Here is a 22,101-nt window from a genome sequence, read left to right on the forward strand (position 1 = left end):
ACCCCCCAAAAAATGATGAAATGAAAAGAATTGTTTGGTTGGAACTACGATGGAGAGAATTGACATTTAATTTTATTCCGAGTCTACCTCTGTTATATTGTTATTTTCATGGCAAGTGCTTAACTGAGCTAAAATCTATGGTTGTCTCTCCTGCAGAATATGATTCTTGTAATGAAAGTTTGTAAGATGTCAGACTATACATGTTCAGACTAAAAATCCTTAAGAATATTTTTATGCAAAGTTTTGTTTTATTGATTTATAAAAATTAAAAAAAAAAATGAATGCACTGACATTTTGTTAACAAATTTTATTTTGGATTGGTTTAAATATTTTCATCATGAAAACTCTTACATATATACCGAATGTCTAAAATAAAATATACTTCTAATGACCTGTTTCGTAATATTGGTAAATCACTTGGTGCACGTTATGAACATTGTCTGGACAATAATGGTCAAAATATTTGTGAGCTATTCCGAAATGTGTGTATTTTAGGTAGAGAAGAAGCTGCTGGTTTCCTATTTGCTTCATAGTTGGCAGGGGTTTCATCATTTTATTGTGTGTGTGTGTGTGTGTGTGTGTATATATATAAAGAGAGAGATTTTCAGATAAAAAGCAAAATTATTTTTAATATGAAAAAAATTGCAATCATTTCATCAATTGTTAATACAGATAAGGCATATATATATATATATATATATATATATATATATATATAAAGTTTACGACATGTATCTTGTTATAAAATGCAATATTTTTATGGTTTATTGATATTAATTTTGCGAACACTATATATATATATATATATATATATATAGTGTTTGTGTGTACTGTGCAATCAATAAGCCACTGTAATCTATCTGTATATATAAAAAGCAAAACGCTAGTCATCTATATGAAAGGCAAAGTGTGTATGTATGTATGTATGTATGTATGTTCGCTTTTTGTGTATGTCTAAAAAAGACTTTTTTCGACGTGATTCTCGGTCGGCTCGCTCATTCTAAAAACTTTTTATATCGCGTCTAAATCATAATAACTAAGACTTAACAACGGGGTTCGGGTGTGTATTTAATTTGCCCGACTTTTACGAGCTTGCCGCATCTTAAAAAGCGAATGATCTGGCTTGCAGCGCAAAACTAGGTCAGATATCATGCCGCTTCCTCGCACCTGTTTATTTTGCTTTATAGACCTTCACATAACGCCGTTATCAGTTCCTCACCATCGTGCCTGAGATGGTTAGATGTCTGGCTTTTCCCCCTTTCATTTCCACCTTCGCATCAAGGCTTCGGGGTTCAATCCCACCTTCCTACTAAAACTTTTTTTTTTTTTTTTTTTACACACACACACACACACACCTCCAAACACCCAGGCAATGCCGGGTACCCCCCCCCCCCCGGCTAGTCTTTTCTGAAAGTAAAATTAAATCACTTATTGTTTGACGTATACAAAAATCTCAGCAAATACTAAATCTAAAAATCAATTCAATTTTTCAGAGAATACAAGTTTTTTTGTAATAATTAGGAAAAATAATGTGGGCTAAAAGAGTTTGCAAAAATTGTTTAACGAAAATTAAATGTGGTTACATCAAGTTTGACACATTGCACTGTTCGATTTTTTTTTTTTTTTTTTTTTTCTAAAGTTAAATATATTTATATTTTTTTTTTTTTTTTTTTCTTAAGTTTAAAATTTTTATTTATTTATTTTTATTTATCTTTTTTCAGCATTTGTATTATATTGGACTTGCTGGCACCTTGTGTAGTGTTGGAGAATTTATCCTGGCCATAGTCTCCTCCTCTATTTGCTGCTGCTGTGCTCAAACAAGTGTTGTAAGTTATTTTTCATTGTTTTAAAAAGCTTTACGCACGCACACACACATCTACTCACCCTTCCACATCGTTAATATTTTTCAAATATTAATATTGTTTGGAGTAATTGGATTACTGTTCATCCTGACTGTTATTTGAACAATGTTTCATCTATGATATAAATCTCATGTCTGTTTAAATGTATGTATGTTTGTATGTCTGCCTAAAACTTTAGACAGAGGCAACGGATTTTCACAAAATTGGTATTGTTTTGAAGCTCCACTCTTCAGACGACAAATATCGAAAAATTGGCTAAAAGCATTAATTCCTTCACCTTCAACTAGGCACTTTTCTGCAAGGAGGGGTTGCTTCTTTTGGCGATATTTTCGAAAGTCATTCCCTCTTTTCGATTGACTAGCCACTTCCAGTTTGGCAATGGGTGCAACAGCAAAGACGTCACTTTTTTTTTTTTTTTTTTTTCACGGTACAAGTTCGAGCCTACCTGCCTACTACCACTTTTTTTTTTTTTTTTTTTTCTCAACATATACCTCCAAACACCCGGGCAACACCAGGCACCCAAGCTAGTTCGATATAAATTCAGGTGTATCTTATCATAATTTTGAATGGCAGCCTTTATATAATCAATGGGAGTAGCATGCTTTCGTTTCGTCAGCTATGACTGGGTAGAAGTCCGAAGTAATTCTAGAGAAATATATATACATATATATATGAGATGCCTTCAATAAGTTTCCAGATATTTTTTCGTAATGGCACTTTTATTGATAGTACACACATGAAACTCTAGTCCCCTTCGAAGTGATCTCCTCCAGCTGCAGTGGCCTTGTTGCATCGTTTCAACAACTTCTGGAAGGCCACAAGGAGGTTTTTTTGTGTGAGCATGTCAATGATTCTCATCTCCTCACTTATCTCATAACAAAGTTTTCTTTGCATTTAGGACATAACCAAAAGTCACAGGGAGCAAAGTCTGAACTACAGAGAAGCTGAGGAACTGCCTTGATGCCCATCTTGGTCACGACAAAGTCTTTCTTTCTGATCTCTGAGCACCCTTGGTACAAACTTTATGCAAATCTTCCGCATCTTCAGTTCCTCGCAAATAATTTTCTGTACAGTTTCAACATGGACATCAAACTACACTTATTGTCTCTGTAGACATACAACGGTTCTTAATAATGAAAGTCTTTATTTGGCCAATCAACACTGGCCAATAACTACCTTAGTCCTCTCCCACCTCTCATATCTCACATACTCCCTGCCTTCCTTGAATCTCTTATGCTACTCAAGAAGTGATGCTCGATTCATGCAGGATGGTTCAAAAGCAGTCTGAAACCTTCCATACGTTTCTGTGACGTTTTTATTTCCAAGTTTAAAATAGAATTTTATTGCATATCATTCTTCTAAAGTGTCCTCACATCCAGATTGCATTTTTTAAATTCACCAGCTGTGATAATCAATCTTTAGTAGAGTGTATTCCAATTACTGCTGTAGCTGTTAATTTAAACCTGAAATTATAAAAATTGGACAGTCATCTCATGGGGTGTATAGCAATAACATACCGAATTTTCAAGAATCGACAATTTTAAATGCCTGTACAAAAAAAGTGTGGAAACTTATTGAAGGCAACTCGTATATCTATACAAATATAAATTCTATATATTGGAGAATGGAGGATTGTTGCCATCATAAAACTTTTCCTAGCCAGAATAATTAATTTTTCAAATAAACTAAAGTGAAATAGATTTTGGTATTGTAAATAACCTGAAGAAGAAAAAAAAATGTTAAAATATCTCGTTCTTATTTGTGTATTTGTTTTCTTATTTAACGGTTATATAACGAGCCATGTCTCATTTAGTCTCTGTGTGCGTGTGTGTTAGAACATATAGTTTACAGTACATTTATAATACGCAAAATATGATAACAGACCTGTCGTCTGCTGCTTCTCCTGGGAGATTTGCCAACATATTGGGGAGCTGGATTCTGTTTAGGAAATGCTTTAAGACACACCAGATGCTGTAATGTTTTTATATATAAATAGAGAGGGAGGGAGAAAAAAAAAAAGAGAGAACAGGGGGTGAAAAGAGAGAGATAGAGTATATAGAAAGAAAGGGAGGGAGTTATAGAGGACGGGGAAAGAAAAAGGAATAGAAAAATAGTGATGGAGGAAAGAGAAGGAGGTCGGAGAAATGAATAGTGAAAGACAGAGATAGAGAAAAAATTGGTGAGGGAGAGAAAGTGTGGGAGGGAGAAGAGAGAGAGAAAGTTAGGGGATAGAGAGAGAAGGGAGATGAAGAGAGTAAAGGGAAAGAGACACATAGAGGAAATAGAGAATGGAGAGAGAGAGAAAAAGAGTGATGTAGAAAAAAGAGATAGAAAGAAAACGGGAGAGGGGGAAAAAAGAGTAAAAGGATATAAAGCCAAAGAATGGATCGAATAAAGAGAGAGTGAAAGAAAAAAAAAGAAACCATTTTTGTGTGAATAAAACTGTTACAAAATGTGGTATTTAAAAATACATTAAAAAATGAAAATATTGAAAAAAAAATATATATTGTACCTACTCGTTATGGAATAAAGTTTTCATTAAAGAAACAATTTTCACCTAATTTGATCAAGTAGTTTTTGTTTTTTACAGAGGTAATCAGATTTTAATGAGATCAATGGTATCCCGGCCATGACTATTTCACTGATGAGGAGGAGGGGGGGAGCAAGGGAGATAACTCCAATCACCACTTAAAGCTTGTCAAAATTTAACAAAATTATTTGGTAAAATAGGCAGAAGAATTACCTAGATAAATATTTTAGTTTTTATTTTACAGAGTTTCTATGTCCTTTTTTAATCCCTTTTTTGTTTCAAGGCATCCCTCTCCTTGGCTGTAAAACAGGCAAGATGGCCATGAGAGAATCGCATTAAAATTTGATTTTCCTCTAGAAAAAACAAAACAAAAACTACTTGATAAAATTAAGTGAATTTTTTTAAGAACTTAATTTGATAACGTGTATGTTACAATACTTTTTTTTTTTTTTTTTCCAATATTTTCATGTTTTAATGTCTTGATTAAACTAAACAAATACTCCCCCCCCCCTTTTTTTTTATATTCTATGAAAGATTTAATTCTATGCATGTTTGGAAAGGTGGTGATTTTGTTTGTTTTTTGTTGTTTTTTTTGTGTGTGTGTGTGTGCTTGTCCTGAATTCAGTCTATATTTAAAAAAAAAAAAAAAAAATCTGTATCATTTACGTACCCGTGACAGAAAGGAAATGTATTCTTAAAATCACATAAATTGATCAAGTTGTTTTATTTTTTATGAAGAAAATCAGTTTTTAGAGAATTTATCTATTGCTGCTATGTTAAGAATGGCTTTCTAAAACCTCGCAACTTTTAATTATTTGGAGTTCTCTTCCTTATTTCTATCATTTTTCAAGATGGCATTGCGATGTTGTCGCTGTTAACGACAATTTTCTTTTCTTTATAAAAATAAAACAACTTGAATTTAAGTGATTTTTGGCATGCATTTTCTTATCACCATGATTACATATGATATAGATTTTTCAGTTCTTATCCAGAATTTTATCTAATTAAAAAAAAAAACAAATACAATTATGATGTATCTACCTGTTATGAAACAAAAATGTCATATTCCAAAAGTCACATAAATTGATCAAGTAGTTTTTTGTATGGAATGTTTTTGTCTTTCTTTTTTAAATTAGTGATTAATAGTATATTGTAACCCTTGTAAGGCTGATTTACAAATCTCTGTAGTTTAAATTGAGTTGTTTCCCTTTATTAAACATGGCAGATCAAGACAGACCCTTATAACTTTATCATGAATTTTGATTTTTTTTAGTTAAAAATAAAACTACTTGATTAATTTTTGTGATTTTTGGAATATGTTATTTTTTTTTGTAACAGATATGTACATCTAAAAGATTTTTTTTTGTATTTTTGTTTTTTATTAGTCTGAATTCTGAAATTTGAATTAGGCTGAATTTTTCTTTTATTTTTGTTTTTAATATAGATTTTTTTGCCATGGGTGGGGGTCATCTTTCAGATTTTTTTATCATTAGTCATCGAGTATTGTTTGTCTCTTAAGTTATTTCTTTTTTTTTACAGGGTGGTATTGTTGTGGTTCAGGCTCCGGGTAATCAAAACCTTCCTCCATCCTATCCTGGTCCTGGTAACATGTACCCTGGTCAACAATACTCTGTTCAGCAATACCCTGCTTCTGGTCCAGCTTTTGCGATGCCTCAAGTCCCTGAAGAAGGCTTTACCAATCCCGGTTATCAGCCAACTGGCCAGTCAGTTGCATACACTGTAAAAAATGAAGTGGCCTGAGAAATTTACAAAATTCTTTTTCGCCCATTTTTATGGATTTGATTTTTCTATCTACGTTTATTAAAAAAAAAATTTTATTGCATGAAATTGGATTGCAATATGTTTAGTTTGCCCTGTAGATTTCCTCTTGGATAAAAATCTTTAGTGTGTGTTTACATTGGTGATCTTTTAAAACAACACACTTCAGGTGAATACATTTTTACAGACATGTCATGGAGAAATTAGTATAAATTTAAAAAAAATTACGAAAAAATAATTACAAGTAAAAATTAGAATTTATCAAATTTTATCATTCGTTTTAATGTGGGAGACTTGTGCGACCAATTCAGTATGACAAACTATTTGGGAACGTAATTGTGACTGATTATTTTTTTGTGTGTATTAAAAATATTTCTAACACATCAGCTACTAGATCATTTTTTTTTTTTAAATTTATACTAATTTGACATGTAAGTATGTAATAATGTTTTCACCTGAAATGCATTGGTTTAAGATTGTCAATGAAAACAAGCACAAAATCTTTGTACAACTTTTTCATGTTTAACCCATTTTATGTGCTTCAGCAGTTTTTTTTTTTTATCATATCCATTCAAAAAAAGTTCCGTCTCAAATTAATTATAAGACTTTTGTTCTATTATTTAAAAAAAAGAAAAAAAAGAAAATAAAGTGCTGATTTAGGCACAATTAATGGGCACTTCTGCATTCCACGGATGGCACCATTGTTAGGGGGCGATAACTTCAATTTCTTCTTAGTCAAATAGCATGGCAAATAAATAACAATCAAGATTCACCCCCCCACCCCACCCCCTGCCGGAACACAAAAATATTTGAAATAGAAACATTTATTCTATAGAAATATGTCAGTATATAATTGTAAGAGAATATCATTTTAATAAAGCAATTTTAGAATTAAAGCAACATTAGATCCCCCCCCCCCCAAAAAAAAAAAATTGTAATTAAAGTAAAATTCGATTTTTTAAATTTTTTTTCTCCATACAATTGAATGATTTAAAGGAAACATTTTTCCAATTAAGATAATATTGGATTTATTTTTTCGAAACATCTTTTTAATTAAAGTAACATTGTCACTATTACAAAATATAGGTTTTTTTTTTGGTTTTTTTTTGGGGGGGGGCAACTGTTTGGGGGGGTAGGGGTAAACAAAGTTATATATATTAGTTTTAATTTTTAAATTAATAAACAATTTGAATGAACTTGGTTGACTTATTGTCAACATTCTTTGACTGAGAAGCACCACTTGGCGACAGTTGAGTGAAACGAACCAAAAATAACGGTGCTATCCGTGTAATGCAGAAGTGCCAGCTAATGCATGACTAGCTACAACAACTGTTCCTTCCACTTCTCCTATCCACATCATTTGAGCAAACTGTTTTAGTTAATACATGACATGTTTCGGCCAACATATGTTGTATATTATTTAGGGTGTTCACTAATCGTTTGAAAGATCAAGGTTCAAGCCTCGGTCTAGTCATACCAAAAGGTGATACTTGATACTTCCTTGCTTGATATGATTATATCATGAAGATCCAGAGAAGGTCATCCTCAACACTAGTTGAGGCATTTCTTAACATTACAGATTTCGATTTTGTTTTCCTGTTGCTTTGTAGAGTTTCTTTTACTGCAGTAGTTTGATACTTCCTTTGTTTTCCAAATTTTGTGATTTCTGAAAATAAAATAAAACTTGTTGCTTGTTGGAGATAATAACAGAAAATGCAAAACTTGAATTTCAATTAAAAGCAATGTTATCTAATTGTCAAGTTGAAATTAGTAGCGTATCCAAACATTATGAAAACTGATATAGTAGAAAAATGAATTAATGAAAATTGCTTTCAAGGAAAAACTGCAAGTTTTACTTAAATAATAACCAAGAGTTTTTAGCTATAGTCAACTAACATACTTCCTAACATCTGGTGTGTCTGCTACTGGAAGCGGTGACAATGCAAATCAGTTCCTTCACTTTTATTGTTCTTCAGTATTTTTATTGTAAAGCGATTTATTGAAAAAATATATAAGAAAAGGACATTCATATTAGTCTTTATTTGCACTTTTAATAACAACATCTAAAAAAAAAAAGTTTGATTTTATTTGAAATTTTTTAAATATTTTTATGAAATTATAAAAATAAAATTATTGAAATCAAAATAACAAAATTTCAAACATAAAAAAAAATATCTAATGCATAAATAATATTCTGAAAGGCTGACAATTCTAATGTTCTCAAGTATTTCTAATGTTCTCAAGTATTTCTAATGTTCTCAAGTATTTCTATTGTGGAGCAATTTATTGAAATAAAATATGAGGCCATTATTGAAAAATAAACAAAAATTAACAAAATTATAAAAAGATGAAAATAACGGTTGGTCTTTATTTGCTCTTTTAATAACAAAATTAAAAAAGTTTTTAATTTTCGTTAAAATTTCATAAGATGAAAGTAAAAATAAAATTGTTGTAATCAAAATAATAAAATTTCAAATATAAAAAAAATGTATCCAATAAATAATATTCCCCAAATAGTTGCATCTGATTCTCCATCGCCACAGGAATTTTTACAAAAGTTTGCATCGCTAGTCTCTCCCAGGCTCTGAATTTAGCTTTACATAGACTCCAGGTATCTTCCGCATGATTTGTGTAAACATTAGGTTCAAGATATATTTGGTTTACCACTGCATGGTTCAGTAAAAGTGTTTTCAATAATTCTTTTGAAAAATAAGAGCGCAAAAAATGTTTTCAATAATTCTTAAATTAAAAAAATAAATAAATGAAACAAATTTCCCTAATTCTTAAATTAAAATAAGACCGAAAAACTTTACATATAAAAAAAAAAGAAAGATCAGAAAAACGTTTTTTTTTTTTTTTTTTTTAAAGTACATACGCAGGCGTGAGATAGGCATGAGAGAAAAAAAAGCAAAGGAACTGATTTGCCTTGTCACCGCTTCCGGTAGCAGCCACACTGGAAGTTAAGGAGTACGTTAGCTGACTATTACCAAGCTTTTCTAAAAGCAGGGGAGGGAACTGCAGTAATGGCAGATGGCTGGATTGTGAAAGTAAATGTTTTATGTGATAATATTTGACTGATTTTAACATGAAAATCAAGATAATTTTTAATGAAATTTTTTTTTTTTGCCACGTTTGCTATTATTTCAAACAATTAAAACACAGAAAACTTTAAATAATTAATTTTAACTTTTGTGATCTATCATCCAAAACAATCCAGGTTATTTTCTCATTAATTTTTTAATAATAAATTGTTTTACATTTTCCTTCTTTTTTTTTTTTTTTTTTCTTTTTGTGATTATTTTCTCGTTCTCTGCTGCAATTTAAGTAGGTGCAAAAGCAACATATCTAAAACCTGTAATATTATCACAAATTAACTAAAACACTTGATTCTTATCGAGAATTCCCCCATATTAAAAACAATAAAGAAAAATATGTATTATGTACATACTCATAACAAAACGAAAATATCATATTCCAAAAGTTATGTAAATTGAACAAGTAGTTTTTATAAAGAAAATACAAATAAATTATGAATTATTGTTGGGTTATCTCTCCATTTTTCTTTGACTTTTTTTTTTTTTTTTTTTTTTTACAGTCACTCCTCAAATGCTCATAAAATTTGATTTTCTTATTTACAAATAAAACTACTTGATCAATTTACATGATCTTTGGAGTATGTTTTCGATTTGTTATGGGGTACATACATTGTGCATTTTTTTTTTAATAGGGAAATTCTAAACAAGAAGCAAACCTTTTCAAAAAAAATCATTTCGTCTTATTAAAATGCACACGGATTCTAGAATATATGACGATTGGAGGATCCACATACCAAAAGCAACTGGAAACGTTTTTTGGAAAGAGGAAGGTTCTTGAAATCGTCAGTTGCTTGTAAGAATATTTCTTTTAAATAGGACAACAAAAAAGACACAAAGTAAAAAGCTGTTAAAAATTTTTTTACTGTTCAAATTTTATTTTGTAAAAAAACTGTTTTCAATATTTTTCATTATAAATGTAAACTCTTATATTTTTATAAATACATTTTTTTTTTTTTTTTTTTATCAAGTTGTCATTTTGTTTCTGTAAAATTAATAAAGCCATTTTTTTTTTTTTTTTACGTTCATCTTATTTCTTTGCTTAGATATTGTGAGAAAAATAAGTTAAATGACTTCCACATATCATGGGTCTGCTGATGATTGGGGGAAGGCTGGGCACCTTTTTATTTGCATGTGTGTTAATTACTGGTTATTGTTCCCCCGATTTATCAGAAAGGGATCTATGTTTTCAGTGGCTTCCATGCGTCCGTTATACCAGACGATTGCCAGATAACTGTCCATTAGTTTTTCCTGAAATTTTGCTACAAATTGTATTTCATTAAATAGATGTACACAGTAAAAATTTCTTTTTTTTTTTTTTTTGCGTACCCAGGGGCTCAAAAGAGGTCGAACTGGCCAAAAAGGACACATTTTGCCCCATAACTTTTGATCCATCCATTAGATTTTTCTGAAACTTGACCAAAATGTGGAGGCCATTGTTCTTAATATAAACCCAGTATGGATGACCCTGGCGAAATTTTGGTTTGTGTCCCCTGGGAATTTCATTGCTAAAACGCTCCTTTTTTGTTCTTTTTTCATATTTCTCAACAAAAACTTGATACGTCTGACTATATAATGGTTTTTCATGGTGGTCAACTGAAATATACATGTGTTAAGGTCTGAAACTACACTGTTATCCATTTACACTGGGATTCTGCATTCTCAGGGGCTCAAATGAGGTAAAAAAAAAAAAAGAAAAAAAAGACACTTTTTGCCCCCATAGCGTTTGGTCCATGTATAAGATTTTTCTGAAACTTGGCCAAAATGTGGAGGCCATAGTTTTTTATATAAATTCAGTATGGGTGACCCTGGCAAAATTCTGGTTCGAATCACTCTGGAACTTTTAGGGTTTAAAAAAATACCTTTATGAGCTCTTTTTTCATATTACTCAAAAACTTGATATGTATGTCTATATAGTAGTTTTCCATGGTGCTGAATTCAAATATACATGTCTTAAGGCGTGAAACTGCACCGTTTGTCCATTTTCACTGGGATTCAGCATGCTCAGGAGCTCAAAAGGAGTCACAAATGGCCAAAACTTGCTAAAAATGACAGTTTTTTTACCTCATAACTTTTGCCCCATTCATTAGATTTTTGTGAAACTTGGCGAAAAATGTGAAGGCAACGTTGGCCCTTCACACTTCTCACATTCATCATTTCTTCATTATTTTTGATGGCGTCATCTCACATGCAGCACAAGAGGGGGGGGGCATGCACGTGCGGCTTGTTTAAGGGGATTTTTCCTGGCTTTTTATTATGTGGCCTACCAGAATGGAGCTATTTGCATATTTAGGGGCATTTTTTTCTCGTTTCTGGTGATTTTTAGCAAGTTATGTAATCTTGCCTTTTATGAGAATTCTGACCAAACTCTAACTATCCTTTGACATTGTGATAAGTTTGTAGTTGTCCATTGTGTTTCTTTGTGAGTTAAGTGTGTCATGTCGACTGTGTGCTTGTGGGCTGTAGCATCGAGAGTATGTTTGCGAAAAACGAGTGTGTAGTGAGTTGTCTCCCTTTTTGTAGGCAGCAGCTCTCATTGGTTCTTGCAAGGCTTCCCACCCAGAACAATTGTGCGTATCACAAATCTTTAAAAAATTACTTATGTAGCAGGAGGAGATGAAAAATTAAAGTATTAGTAATCTTTTGAAAGTTTCTTGAGCAAGTGGACCGTCCTTCCTACTCTTGTCTTGTAAAGTTGGATTGATTGTTCAGATGTGTTGTGTGTCAGTGAGTGTGTGTTCAACCCGACAGTGTCCGCGCTTTTGTTGAGTGCGACACTGCTGTGTTTCTTTAGTCTGTCCACTGGCACCGTTTCAGTGTGACCATTCATATCCAGCTTTTTTGTAACTCGCAGTAGTTCTCAGAGTTGAAATCTCACACCCAAAATATCACTCCGCTACAACATCAATGAAATTTTTTGACACGTTAGCTTATTAATATAGGTATATGACGTTATAGAAAAAGGAAAGAAAGCCTGTAGTCTATTGGGAAATTTTCATCCCCATTTTCAGGGGAGTTCTTCAAGAAATGATTGAGGAATGAAACAAAATGTATCATGATGAGCAGAAAGACCTTCGTTTCTTTTCTTCTGAAAAGTGATATATATATATATATTTTAACATGGATTTGAAACCTGATTAGTTTAATTTCCATACTTTTTTCAATCGCTTTCTTTTCTATATACAAGAAAAGAAAGTGATTGACAAACATGTGGAAATTAAACTAATCAGGTTTCAAAGCCATGTTAAAAAATATATATATCACTTTTTAGAAGGGAAGACACGAAGTTCCATCTGCTCATCATGATACATTTTGTTTCATTCCTCAATCATTTCCTGAAGAAGTCCCCTGAAAATGTAGATGAAACGTTGAAAATTTCTTAACAGGTTTTTCTTTCTTTTTTAACACCTCAGTTATGTATTTCAATGATTGGAAACATTTTCGAAATTCTTAAAAATCCGGAACATTCACAGAGGTATTATGGTCATCTAGAAAAGAAAATTTGTACAATCGGTAAATTATAAATACGCATCCTCCCTAGAACCAAATCTTTTGTATTATTCAAGCTAATGTTCTCATCTTCAGTGTTATTTTCACAACGTTTCAATCGATGTAACCTACAACCTTCTTCAAGTATGTTGTCTCCAATTCATGAATCTTTCTATCAAACTCCGGTATCTGCATGGAATTTCAAACAGAACCCTTTATTTAATCCACAGAGGTAGCATGCTCTCATCCTGTCAGTCCGTAAAGACCCATTTTGTAGTGGATAAAGTACTTGGTAAAATTCAATTTTAGGTTACACTCTTCTGGAGGTTGTAAGTTCAATCCTCAGTGTGGGTGACACCTAATATATAATCACAGATTAATTAGAACCTCTACCCAATCATTACTGATGAAATGAGAGCCTGAAGCCCGTGTAAATTAAAGGTTCCATTTGAAATTCCATGCAAATTCTCTTGTTCGACATAGATTCTCAAGTTTAAACAAAATACACCTGAAGAAGGCCGAAGGTTACATCAACCAAAATGTTGTACAAAAAAAAAAAAACGTCAAAAAATTTCAGTAAAGGTAAGAACAGTAGTTCGAATAATGCAAATTAGCACTCTTCAAAATGAAAGAAATGAAACAGTCTTAAGTACAAGCACATATTTACCCAGCCAAACGCTTTTAAAGTGGACTGCTCGTAATAGTTTAACTTACACACAAATAATTTTTTTTCGGCAATATCATCTACTGGATTCTTGTTTATTATGAAGTTTGATTATTTTTGGAAAAATGTGCATTTTTATTTTCCATTACATTTATTTTTATTTATAATTTTTATTTTTATGGAAATCGCTCAAGACAAGGCATAAACCACTTGATGTAAGTAGCTAACTTGAACAAAAGCTGGTTATCGCAAAGGCAGGAGATGCCTACTGAATTTAGACTTGAAAATACCAAGGCTGTGGGTAGAAGGAAAACAGTGAGCAGGAAGAGAATTCCATAACCTTGCAGTTCTTGGAAAGAATCTACTGGAATAGAAAGCTGTATTACAATAAGGTATTAAAATAGGGTTTTTATGGAGTCAAACGAGCTAGAACAAAGGAAGTAAAGAATAGATCAGAAAATTTTGAGGAACGCTTGCCATCATGGTATTTGTAGAAAACACTGGGACTAGCAACATCACGATTGTGAGAGAGAGAGAGAGACTGTGGTGGAGAAGAAAGTGTGGGGCCAATGAAATTACGGATACGTTTCTACACTTTATGAAGAACCTTCAAATGGGTCAGATTCGTCAGTCCAAATATTACAATACTCCATACATGGTTTGATAGTATATTTGTAGAGATAGAGAATAGCCTCAATGGTTTTGATTTATTATATACTAGTCTCAGTGCCCGGGGTTGGAGGTGTGTGTTGAGCAAAAATAAAAAAAAGTGGTAGTCCACAGGCAGGCTGAAACCCATACTGAAAAGGAGTGGAAAAAAAATGACGTCTTTGTTGCTGCGTCCATCACCATACCGGAAGTGGTGAAGGTTTAAATTAAGGTTAGTCAATTGAAAAGAGGGGATGACTTTTGAAAATATCTGCGAAAAATGCCCAGTTGAGGGTGAAAGAGTTAATGTTTTTGGCCAATTTTTTTATATTTGTCGTTCAAGGGATCGAGCTTCAATATGATACTGATTTTGTGAAAATCTGTTGCTTCTGTTAAGTTTTAGCCATACATACATACATACATTTAAACAGACAGGTGAGATTTATATTATAAATAACAAATGTCAAAATGTAAACGAAATCTTTTGGAGATCATATCATTGCAAGTACAAATTTACATTTTTAAGAGATTAGTGTGGGTGCCGGGGTGTTTGTAGGTGTGTGAAAAAAAAGTGCTCGAACCTGTGACGCGAAGGCGAAAGTGTTAAAAAGAAAAGTGGTAGTAGCAGGGGGGGGGAATCAAAACAACAATCAGCAGACCATGTGGAGAGAGGTGTTAAAGAAAAGGAAAATGGTAGTCCAGGGACGGGGGGGGGGGCAAGATGGAGAGAGGTGTTTAAAAAAAAAAAGTGGTAGTAGGCAGGCAGGCTCGAACCCGTGACGCAAAGGCAGAAAGAAAATCTGATGAGTTACCAATGCTCCATCGTCCGACCGGAAGTTCACAATGTTGAGAAAGTCAATCAAATCTATACGACAATTCGATGACTTGCAAAAAATGGCCACGCAAAAAAAAAAGCGACCTCTCCCTGTAGAAAAGCGCCCAGTTGAGGGTGAAGGAATTAATGTTTTTGGCCAATTTTTCGATATTTGTTGTCTGAAGTGTCGAGGTTTAAAACGATACTGGTTTGGTCAGGTACGATTCCCTTTGTTGAAAGTTTCTGTGAGACATACAGACACATGCACACACACATTTTACCTTTTATATATATAGACTAGCGCGGTTGCCCGGGTGTTTGGAGGTGTGTTTGTGCTCTTAAATCAAAAAAAAAAGTTTTGGTAGGTTGGTAGGATCGAACCCAAAGCCCTGAGGCAAAGTTGGAAAAAAGCTTGAGACATTAACCACTCGGCCAGCAAGAAAGAGTAAGTGAAAGACGTTTGAATTTATTTAAGTAGAATTGACAGGTGCCTGCTTAATGAGATTAAATAGAAGTCGCAGAGTTAAGATTTACGACAACGTAAGCAATGGCTATTCAGCAGTTAACATTTTCTGTGGAACGGTTTTTAATGAGGTGAAAACCCAACTTTGGGGAGGAAAAGCAGCTCCCCCGTTTATTAGGAGAATGTTGTCCAAATGAAATCAATCGTCTGATATGACGGTGAAAAGCCCACATTGATCAAACATACACACATACATACACACACATTTTCGCTTTCATATTTATAGATGAAAAATTTATATTTTTAAACATTAGTACATTTTATTTTCTATCTATTTTAATTTATTATATGAAAAAAATTATTTTTAAACATTAACTTTCATACATTTTATTTTCTATATAATTTATTTTAATTCATTATATTAAAAAAAAAAATTCTGTAAAGACTATGTAACCAGTTTTTTTAGTTTTTTTTTTTTTTTTTTTGGCTCAACACACACCTCCAAACACCCGTGCAACGCCAGGTACCCAACCTTTTTTCTATTTTAAGAAATTAATTTTCATAAAAATAATGGTTCTGAATTTTTTGTTTATATTACTTGTATTGCTTAAACTATTGTCCTCATCATCAGTTATTTATGCAACACTTGGGTCAGATTGTCCTTCGACCATCATCAGGCATGTCGGTTGTTGTCTGGAAAAGAAAGAAAAGTTGATGGCGCTGTAGATATTTTCATATTTCTGTGAGTTAGTCTCCACTTTTTGGTCATTGTTTCGAATCTGTGAGAGAAAAAAAAAATTAGTTGACAAAGGGGAGGGAACTCTGATAAGGATTGTCAACCATAAAAAAATCTCCTGGATCATTTTATATGATTTTTAGAATATGAAATCTTTGTTCCATGACGGGTACGTTCACCCTAAAGCTTTGCCTGCATTTTTGTTTTTTAATTAAGTCGAATTCTAAATAAGCACTAAATATATTCATCAGAATGCTAAGATAATTTCATTAAAATATGGAATCACATTTCCGTATTAGTACATTCAATAAACCAAGAATCATTTATAATCCTATCTATCAGGGTAACATTGTTGGGCGACTTTTGGCTGGGAGCAAAGTATAGTATCTACTCTGATACTGCACATCACCTTTTCTGTTCTTGATTAGTGGAGGAGAAATCCTTTTAGACTGAGGTAATTTTTGTTTTTGCCCCATTACAAAGTGACCATTTTTGGGGAGCTAGATTTTCTCCGCATTAAAAACCGACCTTGTGTCCAACTCTGAATCATAAATTGGGCTCTTTTGCAATCGTCGTCATTGGATAGAGGGAGATAACTCTATTTTACTTAGAGATACCGTACCACGAACGAGGAAAAGAATGTGAAAAATACACACGTGACATCTTTGCCGTTGCGTCATCGCCAAACCAGAAGTGCGAAGGTTTAAATTAAGGCTAGTCAATTGAAAGGAGGGGATGAGTTTCGAAAATTTGTAGAAAAATGCCCAGTTGAGAGTGAAGGAATTAATGTTTTTAGCCAATTTTTCGATATACGTCGCGCGAAAGGTCGAGCTTCAAAATGATACCGATCCCGTGAAAATCCGTCGCCTTTGTCGAAAGTTTTAGGCAGACATGCATACATACATACATTTAAACAGACAGGTGAGATTTATATTATAAATAACAAATTGTCAAAATTTAAATGAAATCTTTTGGAGATCATATCATTGCAAGTACAAATTTACATTTTTAAGAGATTCGTTCATTTTCATACATGAATTTGGAACATTAAAATTACATTACAAAAATATTAATAGCAAGAAATGAAGGAAAAAGCAACAGTAATTGCAGAGGAATTGTTGTTTTTTTCTTGTTTTTTTTTCTCAATTAATTCTAAGGTAAAGTTATCCAATATGACCCAAATGAGACGGCTATTTTGGATAAGGTATTTTTAGCTAATGTTTACATATTTAAACTGTGAATTCCTCAATACAAATTGTGTATTTCTCAATAGATTTAAACTTGAAAAGTTTCCTCAGATAATATTTTCTTTTTATAAATTTTCATCCTAGACAGGATATTTTTTTCTCTCGAAATAAACTTACACCATTATTCAGTGACTTTGCCAAACATTGTTATATTGCACTTGTTGAATAAATATTTGATTAGAAAAAATGTTCAAAAATCAAATATATAACAAATAAATGTTATGAAAGACAAGATAAATTACTCTTCTACCTATTTTGAAAAGTTTTTAGTGTTTTTATTCACTTTAAAACGTGTAATCTGTTCGAAAATCATGCAGTGTTTATCGATATATTTTAAAAAGAAAAATGGCGGCATGTTCACTGTTCAACACAGTAAGTTTGGGAAAATGAGTTTAAACAAACAAATTATACAAAATACTGTTTGAAACTCACTCAATACAGGGTGACCCAAAAAAACGGGCCCTAACTCTAATTCTTAGTGTTTTGTCCAAATGAAATGAAACTTTGGTCATAACTAGTTTATTATATTCAAAACATCACATCAAAACACTAGGGTCTTTGGCCTTTTTTTCTTTTTTTCTCCGTTCTACAGCATATGTTCTAGATGGCCTCTTTTGTTTTTTTTGAGTCACCCTGTATATGTCACCGTGACATAGGCGGATATATAATCGGTGGGTTTCTAACTATTTTGTATAATTTGTTGCGTTTTATTAATAAAAAGTAGTCGAAGAAATAGCAATTCTTCTATAATTAGCGTCACTTTTTCCTTTTTTTTCCCTTCTTTTTGTTATTAATATTTTTGTTTTGTTTGTTTGTTTTTTTGTAATGTTAAATGTTTTAGCGTTCTAAATTCTAGTATCAAAAAATGTAAAAGAGTAAAATAGAGTTATCTCGCTCAGTAAAATAGAGTTATCTCCTTCTGTGATGTAATCCCCCCATTGAGGAGCTTTAGAACTATGCTGAGATAGCTTATCATTCCCGGGTGACACCAGATAACCCAAGGATTTAAGATAGGGAAGATAAATATATATATATTTTATTTCATGTCAAAATAGATATTGTTTGAAACCAGAGAAATATGTTTTGCAGATAAGTTGATGACAGGAAATTTCATGTATAACATTGTCTGGCCTTGGTGAACCCAGGGTCGGATGTCAGAATTGACATCTGGCCTTGGAGTCGTGAGAATCAGAATTCAAATTTCAGGTATAGGAATTGTACCCACGCAAAAACCTAAAGCTTTTGATTTCGTGGCAAAATCTTATTGGCTGGGAGAGCTTCCACCCATCCGCATGCCTTACTATATATAATTTCCACCCCATCCACATACCTTACTATATATACGACTGTCGTGCTAAAATTAGTCAGTTAGAGATGGGAGAGATTGCTTGTTGATTCGAAAAGAACAGACCGCATAGAGACATGACCCCTCTACCTTCCTCATCCAACCGTCTGTCGCTGTCTGTGAAGAGATTTGAAACTCTGAAAGTGCTTACTGAGAAATAAATCATATTTGTAAAAACATTTGTACATAACTTTGTGAAATTAAGCTTCAGTAGACTAGATACAAGTGTTTGTTGTCTTTCTGCCTGCGTGAGTTATTCGTTTTCAGCATACCAGATTTCATGCAACAACCTCAGAGAAGACTAGACGACACGAGCCAAGATTTCCAGATAAACAGGGGTCCTAACCAACAAGGAGGGGTTACACTTCAGACCTATGATTGCAAAAGCGTCCATCATGACAAAGTTGGTACAAAGCACGATAATCGAACCTGCATGACCTGATAATCGGACCAGCCAAAAGTGATATTGTATTCAACTTGGAAAAATTCTATAATTTGAATTCTTTGGACTACTCTTCTCATTTTGAGTGTTATTTTCTCCTGGTTGATGCAACCTCCAATCTCCTACTGGTGCCTTTGCCAAGCTCAGTAATCTGCACAAAATTTCGAATGGAACCCTTTATTTAATTCACAGTGTAGCATGCTCTCATTCCGTTGGTCATGACTGAGTAGAGGTCCTAAATAATTTTTACAGGGTGGAAAATTACTGCCCCAGATAAAACAGCATGATTCCATTTCTGTTTGATGAAAACCGTTGTCTTTCTTTTTTTTTTTTTTTTTTGGACCATCAGCCAGTTGTGTATAAAATCCCAAGAGCGATAGGAGCCTTCTATCATGTTTAAAAGTGACACAATGTTCAACGAGTAAGATCGATGAGGCACTGCTGTACAACTCATGCTCTCTACTGGATCCATGTTATGACAACAGGACCATTGCCAGCACCCTCAAAATACATCGTTGGATTGCAACGAATAACAGGAACGTGCCTAGGATTATGAAAACAAAGTTTCTGGCCACGGTTATGGTCTTTGGTGTGGTTTCAAGTGAGGGCCACATCATGCCACCTCACATTTTCAAAGTCGTCTTGAAAGTAAACACAAAAGTGTACCTGGATGTGCTGAAGAGTGTGGTGATCCCCAAGTGCAATCAGGTGGCTGCTGGCAGACCCTGGGTGTGGCAGCAGGATTCAGTGCCGGCCCACAAGTCCAAAGGGCCACATGTCCGCCTATGTCACGGTAATATATATTGAGTGAGTTTCTAACAATATTTTGTATAATTTTTTAGTTTGAACTCATTTTTACAAACTTACCGTGTTCAACTAAGAGCTCGCCACTATTTGTCTTTTTCAAATATATCGATAAACACTGTATGATTTTCAAACCGATTACACGATTCAAAGTGAGTAAAACCATTAAAAACTTTTCCAAATAGGTAGAAGAGTAACTTATCTTGCCTTTGATAACATTTATTTGTTATTTATTTGTGTTTTTACCACATTTTTCGAATCCGTATGTATATTAAAACAAACCCGCTTCCTGAGTTTGACGAGATATAACTGAAGAAGGTCGGAGGTTACATCGACCGAAACGTTGTGAAAATGATACTTATGATGAGAACAGTAATCCGATGAATCCAAACACCGGGGGGTAAATAACACGCGTAACAGAATACCGTGATGAATATTGAAACGGATAATATGATAAACTACTTTAACATTTTTGTAACAACACGGACTTCAAAAGAAAAGAAACAAAACTTTTTTTTTTTACTTCTATTCAAACAAGGCATATTGCTGCTTGGGGGCATAAGGGCTACTACTTGGGGCTATGTCTACAAGGACAATTGTTGTGTAGTGGGGGTTTCATACTAAAGAGATATGATGGGGACATTCATATTGAGGAGAGACGGGGGATTCATATCGGGCCAATACATATAATAAATATAGCGATAATGAGAGGGAAACATTTATGCAGTTCTTTTTTAAAATACAGAAAATTTTTTATGTTGTATCTACTTGCCATTGAACGAAGATGTCATACTCCAAAAATCATATAAACTCTTCAATTATTTTTTTTTTTAAGTAAATCAAATTTTACGACGAGTTGAATAGGAGAACTGCTGGTGGGCGCCATATTTTAAATTTTGCAAAAGATTCAAGCAGTCAAGCATGACAATTCAATTCGACTACAGAGATTTTGTTTATATTCAAAATAATTTTTTAAAAAATAATAATCGCTAAAAATTGTAACATTTGATTTCCTTAAATAAAAAGGAAAATATTTGATCAATTTACATGATTTTTGGCATATGACATCTTCGTTTCCGTGACGAGTATGTACATCATAAAGATGTTGATGTATTTTTGTGTATTTCTTAACTCATATAGCGAGGGTGATAGATGCACAGTTCTTATATTTCTTATAACACATATTAGAGAGGAGGAGGGATACATATTTTTATAACACATATTAGAGAGGAGGAGGGATACATATTCTTATAACACATATTAGAGAGGAGGAGGGATACATATTCTTATAACACATATTAGAGAGGAGGAGGGATACATATTCTTATAACACATATTAGAGAGGAGGAGGGATACATATTCTTGGGAGAGTTACGCAATGTTCATAAAAAGATGTTTCACACATTACCTTTTGGGTGTTGAATGATGACACGGCAACAGTTTTACAAAAACACAAAGATGATGATTCTTGATTTCATTGGACCGGTCGAATGATGATGACATCAGGAATTCACATTTGTTCTACATAGTTTAATCTTTCTACCCTTCGCTTCCAAAGGGGCAGCTGACCACTGACTGACTCTCCTGATCTCTGCTGACTAGCAGACTCAACTGTTCTGCCTCAACTACCCTGATCTGACTAACTCTAGTTCCTATATTGAGAATCCCCTTTTTGCTATGACGTCAGAAGTGTGGTTCCAAAACGTGGCCAACTCACATGGCTAAGCACACGTTTTCCAAACACTTTTGACAACAAAGAATTCTTAACTAACCTATTTTTTTAACAATACATTTTTAATTTGTATTGTTCATTCTTTTTAGCTGACATTTTTAATTCAGTTTTCATAAAAGAACGAACAATCAATTCTTGTTACAATATAAACAATATCTAACTATTTATTAATAGAATTTAACAATAGGTCTTTTTAACATTCTGATTTCTAACATTCTATCTCTGACCCTTGCCTACAAGGTTCGAGTCTTGGCTTATCCTAATCTCATTTTCACTTATCTAATGTTCTTCTTATTTACATGGAAAAGGGGACAGCCTTTCCTTGTAACACAATATGTAGGGAGTTGAACAGTGAGATGTCCATTCATATTGCATTTAAACTCCTGCATTTTAGTACAGTCAGGAATCAGGAAACAGGGAGAGATTTCCAAAATCTAGCAGCCCAAGGGAAGAA

At 33.1% G+C, this 22,101-nt stretch overlaps 1 protein-coding gene across 1 annotated transcript in view; it reads left to right on the forward strand.

Annotated features, from left to right (window-relative positions):
* Positions 1–8,323, forward strand: part of LOC145256318 (uncharacterized) — a 93,954-nt gene extending 85,631 nt beyond the window's left edge. The window contains exons 5-6 of the mRNA XM_080115048.1: positions 1,722–1,826; positions 5,932–8,323. Of these exons, the coding sequence (XP_079971174.1) occupies positions 1,722–1,826; positions 5,932–6,153 (327 nt within the window). The 3' untranslated portion in view covers positions 6,154–8,323. The remainder of the gene's footprint in view (positions 1–1,721; positions 1,827–5,931) is intronic.
* The last annotated feature ends 13,778 nt before the right edge of the window (positions 8,324–22,101 follow it).

This window comes from Euprymna scolopes, chromosome 32 (assembly GCF_053919585.1).
Source record: "Euprymna scolopes isolate OS-2025 chromosome 32, ASM5391958v1, whole genome shotgun sequence".
Lineage (NCBI taxonomy): Eukaryota > Metazoa > Mollusca > Cephalopoda > Sepiida > Sepiolidae > Euprymna > Euprymna scolopes.